This window comes from Saccharomyces paradoxus, chromosome VII, assembly GCF_002079055.1.
Source record: "Saccharomyces paradoxus chromosome VII, complete sequence".
Lineage (NCBI taxonomy): Eukaryota > Fungi > Ascomycota > Saccharomycetes > Saccharomycetales > Saccharomycetaceae > Saccharomyces > Saccharomyces paradoxus.
This window is the reverse complement of record NC_047493.1, coordinates 965,827-981,905: the sequence shown is the minus strand read 5'-3', so window position 1 is coordinate 981,905 and position 16,079 is coordinate 965,827. Positions and strand designations below refer to the sequence as shown.

At 40.1% G+C, this 16,079-nt stretch overlaps 8 protein-coding genes and 1 non-coding gene across 9 annotated transcripts; 4 read left to right on the top strand and 5 right to left on the bottom strand.

Annotated features, from left to right (window-relative positions):
* Positions 1–530: 530 nt before the first annotated feature.
* RAD2 (ssDNA endodeoxyribonuclease RAD2) lies at positions 531–3,638 on the top strand (the record flags this gene model as incomplete). The annotated part of the gene is made up of 1 exon (XM_033910698.1): positions 531–3,638. The coding sequence occupies one exon, from the start codon at positions 531–533 to the stop codon at positions 3,636–3,638; it is 3,108 nt and encodes a 1,035-aa protein (XP_033766589.1).
* Positions 3,639–4,018: 380 nt separating this feature from the next.
* MTM1 (Mtm1p) lies at positions 4,019–5,119 on the top strand (the record flags this gene model as incomplete). Its single annotated transcript, XM_033910697.1, has 1 exon — positions 4,019–5,119. One exon carries the CDS (start codon positions 4,019–4,021, stop codon positions 5,117–5,119), a length of 1,101 nt encoding a protein of 366 aa, XP_033766588.1.
* Positions 5,120–5,222: 103 nt separating this feature from the next.
* On the bottom strand, positions 5,223–6,701 carry GND2 (phosphogluconate dehydrogenase (decarboxylating) GND2; the record flags this gene model as incomplete). Its single annotated transcript, XM_033910696.1, has 1 exon — positions 5,223–6,701. One exon carries the CDS (start codon positions 6,699–6,701, stop codon positions 5,223–5,225), a length of 1,479 nt encoding a protein of 492 aa, XP_033766587.1.
* Positions 6,702–7,065: 364 nt separating this feature from the next.
* Positions 7,066–7,137, bottom strand: SPAR_Gtrna36T. The gene has a single exon. It is a non-coding gene; the product is annotated as a tRNA-Thr (tRNA).
* A 248-nt stretch (positions 7,138–7,385) lies between these two features.
* On the top strand, positions 7,386–8,825 carry COQ6 (putative N,N-dimethylaniline monooxygenase COQ6; the record flags this gene model as incomplete). The annotated part of the gene is made up of 1 exon (XM_033910695.1): positions 7,386–8,825. The coding sequence occupies one exon, from the start codon at positions 7,386–7,388 to the stop codon at positions 8,823–8,825; it is 1,440 nt and encodes a 479-aa protein (XP_033766586.1).
* Positions 8,826–9,108: 283 nt separating this feature from the next.
* ENO1 (phosphopyruvate hydratase ENO1) lies at positions 9,109–10,422 on the bottom strand (the record flags this gene model as incomplete). The annotated part of the gene is made up of 1 exon (XM_033910694.1): positions 9,109–10,422. The coding sequence occupies one exon, from the start codon at positions 10,420–10,422 to the stop codon at positions 9,109–9,111; it is 1,314 nt and encodes a 437-aa protein (XP_033766585.1).
* Positions 10,423–12,144: 1,722 nt separating this feature from the next.
* PUP2 (proteasome core particle subunit alpha 5) lies at positions 12,145–12,927 on the top strand (the record flags this gene model as incomplete). The annotated part of the gene is made up of 1 exon (XM_033910693.1): positions 12,145–12,927. The coding sequence occupies one exon, from the start codon at positions 12,145–12,147 to the stop codon at positions 12,925–12,927; it is 783 nt and encodes a 260-aa protein (XP_033766584.1).
* Positions 12,928–13,095: 168 nt separating this feature from the next.
* GCN5 (histone acetyltransferase GCN5) lies at positions 13,096–14,415 on the bottom strand (the record flags this gene model as incomplete). Its single annotated transcript, XM_033910692.1, has 1 exon — positions 13,096–14,415. The coding sequence occupies one exon, from the start codon at positions 14,413–14,415 to the stop codon at positions 13,096–13,098; it is 1,320 nt and encodes a 439-aa protein (XP_033766583.1).
* Positions 14,416–15,021: 606 nt separating this feature from the next.
* Positions 15,022–15,612, bottom strand: NOP19 (Nop19p; the record flags this gene model as incomplete). Its single annotated transcript, XM_033910691.1, has 1 exon — positions 15,022–15,612. The coding sequence occupies one exon, from the start codon at positions 15,610–15,612 to the stop codon at positions 15,022–15,024; it is 591 nt and encodes a 196-aa protein (XP_033766582.1).
* Positions 15,613–16,079: the final 467 nt, after the last annotated feature.

The following is a 16,079-nucleotide window of genomic DNA, read 5'->3' as shown; positions in this document are numbered from 1 at the left end:
TTGTTTGGTAAAGGCATACCTTACCAAGAGCGTTTGTAACTGATTTCCAAAGTGCAGACACCATTGGAAGATAGTTGGGAAAAAGGTACCGTTCAAAAAGAAAGAAAAAGAGAAAACATCGAAAATCAATAATTTTACTAGCTGCTATCTCGAATATTAAACGATAAGCAAGAGTTGCATATGTGGACGCCTCACACTTGTTTTTGATTTTTTTTGGTTCATTTTTTATGCTTTTAGAGGTTTTGGAACAGTGAGTGGTGTGACCACGATATTTAATTTTGTTTTTTTTTCTATTATCTGCTGATTTTCACTTTGTTCTTTTTTCTTTTTGTATGGCCCATTCGAATCTTACTGGAGGCATTATGAGGGAAAGCGAAGGCCAGAGATGAAAAAAAAAAAAAAAAAAAAAGAAAAGGTGGCGCCACACATAGAGATTTTAAAGGGATTGAAAAACTGTATGTAAATCATTGAAGGTTCTACACGTCATCTCATGAAGCAAAGCGTATTCGAAAGAAGGTCGGACAACAGAAATGGGTGTTCATTCATTTTGGGATATTGCAGGTCCCACGGCTAGACCGGTGAGGTTGGAATCCCTAGAAGACAAGAGGATGGCAGTAGATGCCTCCATTTGGATATATCAGTTTTTGAAAGCCGTCCGTGATCAGGAGGGAAATGCGGTGAAGAATTCTCACATTACTGGGTTCTTCAGAAGAATTTGTAAGCTATTATACTTTGGAATCAGGCCGGTGTTCGTGTTTGACGGTGGTGTGCCCGTATTGAAAAGGGAAACTATACGGCAAAGGAAAGAAAGAAGACAAGGAAAACGAGACAGTGCGAAATCTACCGCTAGAAAGCTGCTGGCTTTGCAATTGCAAAACGGCTCAAACGATAGCGCAAAAAATTCCACACCGAATAATGGCAGTAGTGTGCAGATCTTCAAACCTCAGGACGAATGGGATCTGCCCGATATACCGGGGTTTAAATACGACAGGGAAGATGCAAGAGTTGATTCTACTAAAACTTTTGAAAGGCTCATGAATTCGATAGATGGTGATGGATTGGAAGACATTGATCTGGACACCATAAATCCGGCATCGGCTGAGTTTGAGGAGCTGCCAAAGGCTACACAGTATTTGATATTATCGTCTTTGAGGCTGAAATCCAGACTGAGGATGGGATACTCGAAGGAGCAATTGGAAACCATTTTCCCAAATAGCATGGATTTTTCAAAATTTCAAATAGATATGGTCAAAAGAAGGAATTTTTTCACTCAGAAATTGATTAATACCACTGGGTTCCAGGATGGCGGAGCGTCTAAACTGAACCAGGAGGTGATCAATAGGATATCTGGTCAAAAAAATAAAGAGTACAAGTTGACAAAGACTGATAATGGGTGGATTCTTGGGTTAGGGTCAAATGATGGTTCTGATGCCCAAAAGGCAATCGTAATAGACGATAAAGATTCAGGCGCCTTGATAAAGCAGTTAGATGGTAATGCTGAAGACGGCGACGTGCTCCAGTGGGATGACTTGCAGGATGGTACCTTTAAAATAGTGCGAGGTGAGCCTTCTAACAAGACGACAACTCCGCAGAAGAGGAGCAACCGACCGGAAGGTGAGGGATGGGATTCTGATGAATGTGAGTGGGAAGAAGTGGAACTCAAACCCAAGAGCGTCAAGTTGATTGAAGATTTTTCTTTGAAAGCTGCAAGGCTACCTTACATGGGCCAATCCGTTAACAGTGCTGGCAGTAAATCGTTCTTGGACAAAAGACACGATCAGGCATCACCCATCAAAAACACTCCAACAACCAGAATTAACAGAATCAGCGTGGAAGACGACAATGACGACGATGAAGATTACCTGAAACAAATTGAGGAAATTGAAATGATGGAGGCAGTGCAACTTTCTAAGATAGAAAAGAAACCCGAATCGGGCGACAAATCAAAAATCGCTGAGTCAACAACTTCAAATGTTGAAGAGTCTCGTTCACCGATATTGCAGTATGGATCACTTGGGGCACAACCGGACCGTAAGCAACTACATCATGTGACAAATTTGAATAGCACATCAGAATCAGTCCTTGAAAAGACCAGCAATACAACTATTCCGGAGTTTAGATTGCCGTCTGAGCTGAAAGAGAAAGGGGCCGTTTTAACAGAAGGGGAGCAAAATTTGAATTTCATTTCTCACAAGATACCACAATTTGACTTCAACAACAAAAATTCCCTGCTTTTTCAAAATGAAGCTAAGAGTAATGTGGCCCGAGAGGCTACGAAGGAGAAGCCTCCAATTCCTGAAATGCCCAGCTGGTTTTCTTCTACTACCTCCCAGCCATCGTATAACCCTTATAGCACCACCAATTTTGTGGAAGACAAAAATGCGAGGAATAAACAAGAAAGTGGAGCTGAAACTACCGATAATGTGAATAGCTACGAACTTTTGACTGGCCTAAATGCTGCCGAAATATTAGAAAGAGAAACCGAGATTGAAGAGGGCTCAAATGACGCAAAAGATAATGATGACTTAGAAGTTTTATCAGATGAAGTATTTGAGGACGTTCCCACCAGGTTTCAGATATCGAGGGAAGTGGAGGATAATGATAGTGGAAAAGTCGGGTCTTCAGATAAGGAGCACAGAGAGCCTCTCGTATTTGATTATGACTTCTCTGAGAATGAAGAAGATAACATAGTAGAAAACATGATAAAGGAACAGGAAGAATTTGATACATTTAAAAACACAACTTTGTCGACTTCCGATGGAAGAAACGTGGCCGAGAATGCTTTTATGGAGGACGAATTATTCGAACAGCAGATGAAGGATAAAAGAGACTCCGATGAAGTGACTATGGATATGATCAAAGAAGTGCAAGAATTACTATCAAGATTTGGTATTCCATATATTACCGCACCTATGGAAGCTGAAGCACAGTGTGCGGAATTATTACAACTGAACCTTGTCGATGGTATAATTACCGATGATAGTGATGTCTTTTTATTTGGAGGTACAAAAATTTACAAAAATATGTTCCATGAAAAGAACTATGTCGAGTTTTATGATGCAGAATCTATTTTAAAATTGTTGGGTTTGGATAGGAAGAATATGATTGAGTTGGCACAGCTTTTGGGGAGTGATTACACTAATGGATTGAAGGGTATGGGCCCTGTTTCGAGCATAGAAGTGATTGCGGAATTTGGAAACCTAAAGAATTTCAAAGACTGGTATAATAATGGACAGTTTGATAAACGTAAGCAAGAGGCGGAAAACAAATTTGAAAAAGACTTGAGAAAGAAATTGGTAAATAATGAAGTTATCTTGGACGATGATTTTCCGAGTGTCATGGTTTATGACGCGTACATGAGACCAGAAGTGGATCATGATACCACACCGTTTGTTTGGGGAGTGCCAGACCTAGATATGCTTCGTTCATTTATGAAGAATCAATTGGGTTGGCCACACGAAAAGTCCGATGAAATTCTCATTCCCTTGATTAGAGACGTTAATAAGCGTAAGAAAAAGGGAAAGCAAAAAAGAATCAATGAATTTTTTCCAAGGGAGTACATATCCGGTGATAAGAAGCTCAACACAAGCAAGAGGATTTCTACCGCAACAGGTAAATTAAAGAAAAGAAAGTTGTGACTATTTTGCGGCATATATACTTATGTATGATTTACTATTTATAAAGTATCACCTTTGTTTCTGCATGTTACTAACATCAACCGATACAGAAGCAGCGGTCCTCTTTAATCCTCTTGGTTGCCTTTGCGTGGGTGATGTTTGACACTTTTGGCACCCACCCAAACACGCGCAACGTTATTTTTCGCCATCTTTGAAGATCTCTGAATAGCAATGAGAGAACAAGACACATTCAGTCACCTTGGCATATTTTTTGGAAGGCTATTCCTCTGGAATTGGGGCGCAGTACCCTCACATTTGTGCCACTTAATCTCACAAGAATTGTATGAGCCAAAGGCATAAGGTATCATAAAAAAGGGAACGACAAGCGTAGATAATACGATATGAGTGATCGAAATACAAGTAACAGCCTGACCCTAAAAGAACGAATGCTAAGTGCTGGTACTGGATCAGTACTCACTTCTTTGATTTTGACACCAATGGACGTGGTGAGAATACGGCTACAGCAGCAGCAGATGATTCCCGACTGTTCATGCGATGGTCCTGCCGAAGTATCCCAAGCCGTTAGTTCAGGGTCGAAACTAAAAACATTTACCAATGTAAGAGGACAGAACTTGAACAACGGGAAAATATTTTGGGAGAGTGCTTGTTTTCAAGAACTGCACTGTAAAAATTCATCGTTGAAGTTCAACGGTACTTTGGAAGCATTCACGAAAATTGCCAGCGTCGAAGGTATAACAAGTTTATGGAGGGGTATTTCTTTAACCCTATTGATGGCTATTCCCGCTAACATGGTTTATTTTAGTGGTTATGAATACATAAGAGATGTTTCCCCTATAGCCTCGACGTACCCAACATTAAACCCCCTCTTTTGTGGAGCAATTGCGAGGGTATTTGCAGCAACAAGTATTGCACCTTTGGAATTAGTTAAAACTAAACTGCAAAGTATACCGAGATCATCAAAATCCACAAAAACATGGATGATGGTTAAAGATTTGTTAGACGAGACGAGGCAAGAAATGAAAATGGTAGGTCCTTCTAGGGCCCTTTTCAAAGGTTTGGAGATCACTCTATGGAGAGACGTCCCGTTCAGCGCAATATATTGGAGTTCATATGAACTCTGTAAGGAAAAACTATGGCTGGATTCTACTCAATTTGCACCTAAGGATGCAAACTGGATTCATTTCATAAACAGTTTTGCCAGCGGTTGCATAAGCGGGATGATAGCTGCTATTTGTACGCACCCCTTTGACGTCGGTAAAACGAGATGGCAAATATCTATGATGAACAATAACGATTCGAGGGGTAGCAACAGGTCTAGAAACATGTTCAAATTTCTAGAGACTATATGGCGTACAGAAGGCCTTGCAGCCCTCTACACGGGCCTGGCTGCGAGAGTAATTAAGATAGCACCAAGTTGCGCGATTATGATATCTAGTTATGAAATTTCCAAAAAAGTATTTGGAAACAAATTGCATCAGTGAGTAAAAGGTTTGTAAATATAGATATATAATAAACGAAAAGAAGCATATATGTATAAAATTTTTTAGGACAACTCAGGAAAAAAAAAAACTTACACTTGATCCCTCAAGCTTGGTAGGTGGAGGAAGAAATATTCCCTCCGTGTCCAGTCCAGTTGATATGAATATCCTTATCCACCGGCAAATGGGCAGAAGCACATTCGGGTAAAACTCTAAAGGTATGAGCGCCAAAGTAATCACGTTGAGCTTGTAACAGATTTGCTGGCAACCTCTCAGATCTGTAGCCGTCATAAAAAGCTAACGCAGTAGAGAAAGCTGGAGTTGGAACACCGTAAGTCGCAGCAAGAGCAATAGACCTTCTCCAACCAGATTGGGCCTTAGTAACTGCAGAAGCGAAAAACTTGTTGAATAACAAATTTTCCAAATCTGGATCGTCCCTATAGGCCTTCGTGATTTCGGCTAAGAAGATAGATCTGATTATACAGCCGCCTCTCCACATTAGAGCAATGGCGGGATTGTTCAATTTCCACCCGTATGATCTGGCGGCCTCCCGGATCAGCATAAAACCTTGAGCATATGAAATAATCTTTGATGCATACAATGCTTGCTCTAAATCGTATACAAATTGTTGTCTGTCATGAATTGCATTTTTTGGCACCGTTGGTCCTGCCAAAAGTTTTGAAGCTCTTTTACGTTCGTCTTTTATGGCTGACAAACAACGAGAGAAAACAGCCTCGCCGATTAAAGTGACCGGCATACCTAAATCTAAGGCATTGATTGCAGTCCATTTACCAGTGCCCTTTTGACCAGCGGTATCCATAATTTTTTCTACCAATGGCTTACCGTCAACATCATCGAATTTCAAAATGTCTCTCGTGATTTCAATCAAGAAAGAATCTAAAACACCAGTGTTCCACTTGTCAAACACTTCGCTGATCTCTTTATCGGTAAACCGGCCAATTCGTTTCATGATGTCGTAAGCCTCGCAAATCAACTGCATATCACCGTACTCAATACCGTTATGTACCATCTTCACATAGTGGCCAGACCCAGCAGGTCCCACCCATTCGCAGCATGGCTCACCATCCGATTTAGCAGCAATAGATTGGAAGATGTTCTTGATGTGCGGCCAAGCTTCTGCGGACCCGCCAGGCATTAAAGATGGACCGAAGCGTGCACCATCTTCACCGCCTGAGACTCCAGAACCCACAAAAAGAATGCCTTGTTTGGTCAGCTCTTCGTAGCGTCTGTTAGTGTCTGGGAAATGTGAATTACCACCGTCAATGATAATGTCGCCCTTATCCAGATGTGGTACAAGTTCCCTTATTAGAATGTCGACCGGGGCACCGGCTTTGATCAAGAGCATAATCTTTCTAGGTTTCTTTAGTTTTGCAACCAAGTCTTCGATTGAAGTTGCACCAATTATTGATTTTCCTTTTGCCTCATTAGCTAAAAACCTATCTACTTTTGATTGTGTCCTATTGTAAGCAACTACGGTAAATCCGTGATCTGCTGCGTTTAAGATCAAATTTTGGCCCATCACGGCCAAACCAACCAAGCCTAAATCACCTACTGCCTTTGACATTCTGTTCTTCCGTTTTGTTTTTATAGAGCTGCTACTAGACCTTTTTGGCAATACGTACTTCTGCACGTATGCGTACTCTAAATCAATGAGGAAATACCTCTACCTATATATATATATATATATATATATATATATATATATATATAACCTTACACCTAGCTGTGACCTTAGAAGGAAAATTAAAATAGGGGTGAAGATAACCTCCGTGAGCGAGCATTCATCGTTGAAGAGCCATTTTTCGGGGTTATTAGTTAATAACTCCCATAGGAACCATCTAATTTCTGACGTCTTTTCTACTTTTTCCGTCGAGGGCGGTGCCAAAAATTAGGGGCATCTCAATTATTAATATTGACAAATAAAAATTTGCCACCTGTCAGAATTGAACTAACGACCTTTGCATTACAAGTGCAACGCTCTACCACTAAGCTAAGGAGGCAAACTTTCAAAATTCAAGGAAAAAGCAATCTACTCTTGTTGAATAGAATATATTCACGCTATTGTTTTCCTTTTCTTTTTTTCCTTCTTGCAGCAGAAGAAACACGCAGACCTTAAACTGTTTCTGGAAAATATCCTTTCTAGAATTTGTGATACAGAATTAGAAGGAACATATATAATTGTGACGATAGCTCTCTTCATTCAATAACCCAAATTGGTCTTTAAGTGAACCTGTTTTGGCACAGAGGCATGCTCTTTTCGAAAGTTATGCTTACTCGGCGTATATTGGTGAGAGGTTTGGCAACAGTCAAATCTTCAGCCCCAACGTTAACGGATGTATTAATCGTTGGTGGCGGTCCTGCAGGTTTGACTTTAGCTGCATCGATTAAGAATTCTCCTCATTTAAAGGATTTAAAGACGACTTTGGTGGATATGGTGGACTTAAAGGATAAATTATCAGATTTTTATAATTCACCCCCAGATTACTTTACAAATAGAATTGTTAGTGTTACACCTAGATCTATTCATTTCTTGGAAAACAACGCTGGAGCCACTTTGATGCATGACAGGATTCAGAGTTACGATGGGCTCTATGTTACAGACGGTTGTTCTAAGGCTACTTTGGATCTGGCAAGGGACTCCGTGCTTTGTATGATTGAAATTATAAATATACAGGCTTCGTTATACAACAGGATTTCCCAGTACGATTCAAAGAAGGACTCGATTGATATTATTGATAATACAAAAGTCGTCAATATCAAACACAGCGACCCTAATGATCCATTGTCCTGGCCTTTGGTCACTCTCTCTAATGGTGAAGTATATAAGACAAGATTACTAGTCGGTGCAGACGGGTTCAATTCTCCTACCAGAAGATTTTCCCAGATCCAATCTAGGGGCTGGATGTATAATGCTTACGGTGTTGTAGCCAGTATGAAGTTGGAGTATCCTCCATTTAAGTTAAGGGGTTGGCAAAGGTTTTTACCGACCGGTCCTATTGCGCACTTGCCCATGCCTGATAATAATGCCACTTTAGTCTGGAGTTCGTCCGAACGTTTATCGAGGCTATTGTTGTCATTAACTCCAGAATCATTCACTGCACTTGTCAATGCAGCCTTTGTCTTGGAAGACGCAGATATGAATTACTATTACCGCACATTGGAAGACGGCTCTATGGACACCGATAAATTGATAGAAGATATTAAATTCAGAACTGATGAAATATATGCCACCTTGAAGGACGATTCCGAAATTGATGAGATTTACCCACCAAGAGTCGTTAGTATAATAGATAAGACAAGAGCACGTTTTCCTTTGAAATTAACGCACGCAGATCGTTATTGTACTGATAGAGTTGCCCTTGTTGGGGATGCAGCACACACAACACACCCTCTCGCTGGACAAGGGTTAAACATGGGCCAAACAGACGTTCACGGTTTAGTATACGCTTTAGAAAAGGCAATGGAAAGAGGTCTGGACATTGGCTCTTCATTGAGTTTAGAACCCTTTTGGGCAGAAAGATATCCATCCAACAACGTCCTGCTAGGAATGGCGGATAAACTATTTAAACTATACCACACAAATTTTCCACCTGTGGTAGCCTTAAGAACGTTCGGTTTGAATCTGACGAATAAGATCGGCCCAGTTAAAAATATGATCATTGACACACTAGGAGGGAATGAGAAATGAGGAGCATGTAAATAGAAGTAGATTAGCTCTTTTTTTATCAATTATTTATGCAAAGCAATACATTGATGCCAAAAAAAGTGAGGGAAAATACACACTCAACAAGTGGAATAAAACGTGAAACTGAAATTTTTTTTAACATAAAAATGAAAATGCTTGTTTGCAACCCTATATAGATTCGTAAAACATTCGTGACTATAAAATGAATAAACTAAACTATTCTAAGAAAATGAAATAAATGACAAAAAAACGGAATGTTTTTTTTGGCTAGGCTTAATCAAAAGCTTTATAATTTATCACCGTGGTGGAAGTTTTCACCAGCGAAAACAGCGTTGTCACCTAATTCTTCTTCGATTCTCAACAATTGGTTCAATTTAGCCAATCTTTCGGATCTAGCTGGAGCACCAGTCTTGATTTGACCAGTTCTCAAACCGACAACCAAGTCAGCAATGAAAGTGTCTTCAGTTTCACCAGATCTGTGGGAAACCATGACACCCCAACCGGCGGCGAAAGAATCTTGAGCAGCCTTGATGGATTCAGACAAGGTACCAATTTGGTTGACCTTCAACAACAAAGCGTCGGCAGCCTTCTTTTCGATAGCGGTAGCGATTCTCTTTGGGTTGGTGACAGTCAAGTCATCAGCAACAATTTGGATACCAGCGGTCTTGAAGAAGTGAGACCAAGCTTCCCAGTCATCTTCAGCAAATGGATCTTCGATAGAGACAATTGGGTATCTCTTCATCAAGGAGTGGTACAAGTCAGCCAATTGAGGACCAGTCAACCACTTGGATTTGTCAGAGTTTGGATTCTTGAAGTCCAAGTCGTACTTACCGTCCTTGAAGAATTCAGAGGAAGCACAGTCCAAACCGATCTTGACCTTACCGTCGTGACCAGCAGCCTTGATAGCGTCAACAATCAAGTCCAAAGCTTCTTCAGCAGTTTGAATGTTTGGAGCAACACCACCTTCGTCACCGACGTTACCGGCAGAAGCACCGTATCTCTTCTTGGTCAAAGACTTCAAGTTGTGGTAAACTTCGGAACCAATTCTCAAAGCTTCAGCGAAGGTCTTGGCACCAGTTGGAGCAATCATGAATTCTTGCAAAGCCAAAGCACCACCAGCGTGGGAACCACCGTTCAAAACGTTCAAGAATGGAACTGGTAGAACGTATGGAGAGGTCTTAGACTTGGACAAGTCAGCCAAGTGCTTATACAATGGGACGTTCTTCTCAGCAGCGGCAGCTCTAGAAGCAGCCAAGGAAACACCCAAGATAGCGTTAGCACCCAACTTGGATTTGTTGGCAGTACCGTCCAAAGAAATCAAAAAGTCATCGACGGCCTTTTGGTCCTTAACATCAATGTTAGCCTTAACGAAAGCTGGAGCAATGACATCGTTGACGTTCTTGACAGCGTGCAAAACACCCTTACCCATCCACTTGGATTTGTCACCATCTCTCATTTCCAAAGCTTCGTGGACACCGGTGGAAGCACCAGATGGAACAATGGATCTGAAAACACCCTTTTCGGTGGTTAATTCGACTTCGACGGTTGGGTTACCACGGGAGTCGTAGACGGATCTAGCGTAAACTTTAGAGACAGCCATTTTGATTTAGTGTTTGTATGTTGATAAGCAGTTGCTTGGTTATATCCTAGAACAAGCGAAATTGAATTACAAAGAATATATTAGATGAGAGAAGAAGAAAATATAATCGATTAATATTGCAATTACCAAAAGCTATTTATATGTTGAAATCGTGGAGATCATGTGTGCCAGAGAAGGCCACAGTTTCCGGGGAGAGGCATACGTTGAGGTGGCTAAGAATCACGGAGAGCTCTTGACTTGCAGGGTAGGCTAGCTAAAATTAGGTGAGGTGACAAGATTTCCATACAGTTCTGACCTTGAGACGTTGCTACTTGAGACTTGCATACTGCAAGTCTCATGCTGCAAATTAAAAGAAGACCGCTCAGGTAATCGCTCAATTAGTGGACGTTATCAGGGGCGGGGGAGGCGGAAGTGGTTTTTGGTGGTGAAAGTAAAGGTCGTTCTAGTCTTTAGGTGTGTGGGTGCTGTCTAGTGGAAGCTCGGGTTGGTAGATGACCCGGCTAGAAGCGGTATTTTTCTCTTTTTTCTTCCTTTTCGTCATTTATTTCAACGGATTTGCGTCAGTAATGATTGTCTAGCGGTTCCGCGGTAATGCGACAATTTGTGACATGCATTCTTAAAACCCCGCCACGACGATCGCACGTGCCGGCATTCATGGAGGAACTTATTTTTTTTTGTCCCGCTTCACGGCTCATGCATGCGTCAACGAGTGAATTCAGGTTGCCACCAAACCATAGTGTTGTTGCTGTGCATGAGGTGCTCAAGCGCCCGCGGCATCCGACTAGTGGGAACGCTAAACGGCTTCGGTGCAGAGAGCTGCTCAAATTTTTTTAACAATTGTTTGCCGGATTCCGCGGCGTATATCAGTTTTTAGCGGTATGGTAAAGCGATTTTCTATGTCATCTTTACAATGGATGTCTTGTGAGTATTGATTCTACGGTTGAGAAGAAATGTCGAATAGTATATTCATTCACCTATTTCTGCTACACTGCTGGATATCTCAGATTGTTGGGGTCACTGAGAAACAAGTAGTGAAAGTGGATGAACTCTTGTGTTGGCATAGCTCCCGGTAGAGGGCCAGCTATGTCCACTCTATGTATACACTATACCTATGTGTAAATTATTAGTATTGTTATAGACATTTGTATGTGAGGAAAATACTTGCTTATCGAGAAAAAATTGACGATAATCCTTGTACTAAGTAACTCTGAATAAGCGTTGGCCGTCTCAATTACATGTTGTGGTAACAGTATGTCACAAGAGTTCAGGTTTATTGCCGTTAACACTTTTTTTGCTTGAAAATGCTTCTCTTGCTGTTTTTTCTTTTTTACGCTTTTACCTTTTGTGCAAGGAAATAATGAAAGAAATACCAAAACATGAACTTTTTCACAGAAAAATGCAACTCAAAAAGAAAAAGCAAACACACTCTCAAGAGTGGTGCCGAAAAGATTTCTACTGAAATGAATTTGACTGTCGAACGTACTACCGAATAACCATTAATGGAGGTACGTTGATTTTATGTTGATAATGCCCAAAAATTAATGGCCAGTTCAAAGGATCACGATATACGAAATGCATTTTGAAATTTGAATATACAGGGTTCTTCTAAACCAAAACCGGTGGCAAATGAATAGACTAGGAAATTGAATAAGAGAGCGCTATACAAACAGGATCCAAATCAATAAGAACATAAATTTCAGTTGGATAATATAACTAAAAAAGATGTTTTTAACTAGAAGTGAATATGATCGTGGTGTAAGCACATTTTCCCCAGAAGGTAGATTATTTCAAGTTGAGTATTCTTTGGAGGCCATCAAATTAGGATCTACAGCAATTGGTATTGCCACGAAAGAAGGTGTTGTGCTAGGTGTGGAGAAACGTGCTACTTCCCCATTATTAGAATCTGATTCTATTGAAAAAATTGTGGAGATTGATCGTCATATTGGTTGTGCAATGAGTGGGCTTACAGCGGATGCTCGTTCCATGATTGAACATGCGCGCACTGCCGCAGTAACACATAATCTATACTACGATGAGGATATTAATGTCGAATCATTAACGCAATCGGTGTGTGATCTTGCTCTAAGGTTTGGTGAAGGTGCCTCCGGTGAAGAAAGGCTAATGTCTAGACCATTTGGAGTTGCTTTGCTAATTGCTGGCCATGATGTGGATGATGGTTATCAACTTTTCCATGCAGAACCATCTGGAACTTTTTACCGTTATAATGCTAAAGCCATCGGTTCCGGTTCTGAAGGAGCACAGGCAGAATTATTGAACGAATGGCATTCTTCCTTAACTTTGAAAGAAGCTGAGCTTCTTGTCCTAAAAATTTTAAAGCAAGTAATGGAGGAAAAACTTGACGAAAATAACGCACAATTGAGTCGTATAACAAAGCAAGACGGGTTTAAAATATATGATGACAAAATGACTGCTGAGTTGATAAAAGAGTTGAAGGAGAAAGAGGCTACAGAAAGTCCTGAAGAAGCGGATGTTGAAATGTCATAAATATAGTTACATAAAGGTAAATACCAACGTCACATTAAGAAAGAAAAAAAGATTTTACAAAATGAAAGAAAAAGTAGCAGCATGGCCTCAATTATTAAATCCTCTCCCGTTGTTGAACACTTATTTCTTTTATAGAAGAACTGGTAGTGAAAAAGTGTCCTCTACGTATTAATCAATAAGGTGAGAATACTCAGGTATTTCTTTTACTTTATTGTTGAAGAATTTCTCTAGCCTATTAGCATACTTGTAATACGATGTATTTTCTCCATTGTACATTCGACAATTGTTAAACACCAGCCTGGCATCATATATGAAGTCTTCCATCTTTTGATATTTATTGCTCTCTAGTTTTATTTCCATGGTGCTCAAGTCCATTGGCTCTTTGATAAAATCGTAATAGTCAGGCACCTCCTCTTTATTGACGGGTTGTAAGAAAGGCCAGGCCGCCGCATGATTTTGCAGTTCTGTGAGTATATTTTGTATTGCTGCATCATGGGGACCACGCTTGGGACGTTGTGCCAACGCGTCCATCTCAGGAGTCCAACCGGCTTCTTTCAAACCGGGAATAGTCATTGGATCAATTGGTTTGATATTGTTTAAGTCTTTGAATTGCTCTAACCCGGGCCTTATAATATGCGATTTCGAAATCGTCCTTATTTTTCTTCGTAGTGCCGCCTCTTGTAATAATAGAATCTTACCTGCGTCTAAATATCGTATTCTTGGTAACATAGAGCATTGCATCAGCGTACCACCTTCATAATCTTTAATATATCCCATCCATATACTTTTATCTAACGTGATTTCTTTAGTGAAGCCTTGCTTTTTAAAGTACCCAATCGCGTAATTGTCTGCATATGTCAAGAAATATTTTATGTTAGAGGTATTTCTAACATAGTCTTTTAAGTGATTCATTAGATGCGCACCGTAACCGCGCACCTGTTCCGTCGAACTAATTGCACAGAAGACGATTTCTGCAAATTCTCTTTTATCGAAAGGTCGATATGTTATACCACCTACGACAGTCAATGGCTTCCTAATGACAGCCATGGAAAGATGACTTCGATCATAGACCAACCTGGCAATATATTCCTTGGGCATTTTTGGTAATTGCTTCTGAAAAATGTTTTTCAATCCTGTTAGAACCATCATATTTTCTTTAGTATTATCGTTATTCACTACCCTAAACTCAATTTTACCTTCATTTTCCTCGACGACACTGGGTCTCTCTTTGAATGTGTATTCAACACCATCGAATTCAAATTTAACAATTCCCTTTTCCACATCTGTAATCACTTCAGATCCTCCTATTCTTTCGGCTTCCTTCCCAAACTTTCCTTTGCTCTCTTTATCGGTGCTTTCTTGTTTACTGGTTTCAGTTTGTTCAGATTGTATTCCTTCAACCTTGTTTTCTAATTTTACTCGTTTAACTTCGGGATCCGTCGTAGCTTCATCCGAATGATCCTCTTCAACCTGGTGTTTTGTGACCATCTAATGTAAAATACGAGCTTAAGTTAATTGAAGACTTCTTGGGCGGTCCGCGCTCTTCCTAACCAATCCTTTGGTTTTATTTATCGCTTAATCAAACATTTACGTAGTATAATTATTTAGTCTTGAAAAATCCATAAACGTATAAAATGACAAATATAGGCTAGAAAAACCGAAAGCGGTAGTGAAATAATACATCAATACGTAACCACGAAAAAATTTATATGAGAATGCCTATACTCAACATAATATTTGACTTAAAACACTTGAGAATGTGTATTTTGTACCCTTGTGAGACACTGCGTGTCTTATTGTTTTCGCTCCACCCTCGAGTAATGAAAAGAATTTGGTAAATGCAAATGGTTGCCGGCCAAAGAGTTGCAGCGGAAAATTAATAAATTCTTTGGGGTCATCTGAAATTGATACATCCCATTCATTTCTGCTCTAGCGGTTGTTCGCGTACTTACTATTGTAGTATGAATAACTGCATCTGGTTAGAATTCTGTTCAGTACGTATTCATTTGCTGCCAAGCAAATATCAATACGCTCTACATAGAATAAAAAAGAGGCGGGAGAAACATGTACTTTGCTACCCAAAAGTGTTCAAAATCATTTACGTGCTCTTTTTTTTTTATCAAAAAGCAAACCAAAAGTTTTTTTTGTAGACTTTTGCGGCATTGCCCCTACGTCTCCATTTTCTTCATCGCTAAAACTATACGAGGTCGAGATATTGCTTTTGGTCTGCTCTTGTTTCTTTCTTAGTCCTCCCCTCTCACCTTTCCTCATTTTTCTTTTTAGCGCAACCATGGCTTTGGTATCATCTTTAGTGATTCTGTACATATTATTTCGCTGCAACCCTTGGTCGCTTCTTTTCTTTTTCTTTGCCAACGAACTTACCTTTTTATCACCCTCAATAAATTCACCAATCGTATGTATATCTTCTTTACTAGAAACGTCATCTTGTGTGCGAAAGTGTAGGCCCGACCCAATCTGCAAAACGGGAAGTTTGAAAAATGCCTTCTTGCCATCCTCCAACTCTTTATGATTTTCTACCTGTTTATTACGTTCTGTATCAGTGCTGTCACCGGTTTCATCCGATTCTTTCAGCCAGTCTAAAACCGCAGCTGTATTGTTACTGAAAGTTGACTGAAGTTTGGCTTGCAAATTGAGCTTTTCTTGTAATTCTTTGGCCCTACTCATCCTGAACACTATCCAACAAAGATAACACAATAATCTGTATCGACTGAAGGCTGAAGTGTGAGAAGAACGATTGCTTTAACATGTTCTAAATTTTAGAATCTTTTTTATGCATTAGTTTTTTTTCAATCTCATCGCTAAAAAATTGCCCGCGTCACAGAACAACTGCAGGCCGTCAAGAAGTGATAGCGCCCACTATGACCATTTACAATACCTTTGAAACAGAATCAATCATATAATCGTTATTGTCTTGCTGAAACCTCATATATACATATTGCAACCCAGATTGATACTAACAAAGGACCTAAAAAGATAACAGTTAAGAAAGCAGGCACTTTAAGGCGGTCTCAGTGGAAACGATCTGGAGTGAGATGGCACGGTTTCTGTCTGTATAAGTGTCTCTCGCTATTTCATTCAAGAGTTTGTAGGAAATGTCGGACCCTGCCTTGCTTTAGATTTTCTAAACAAAA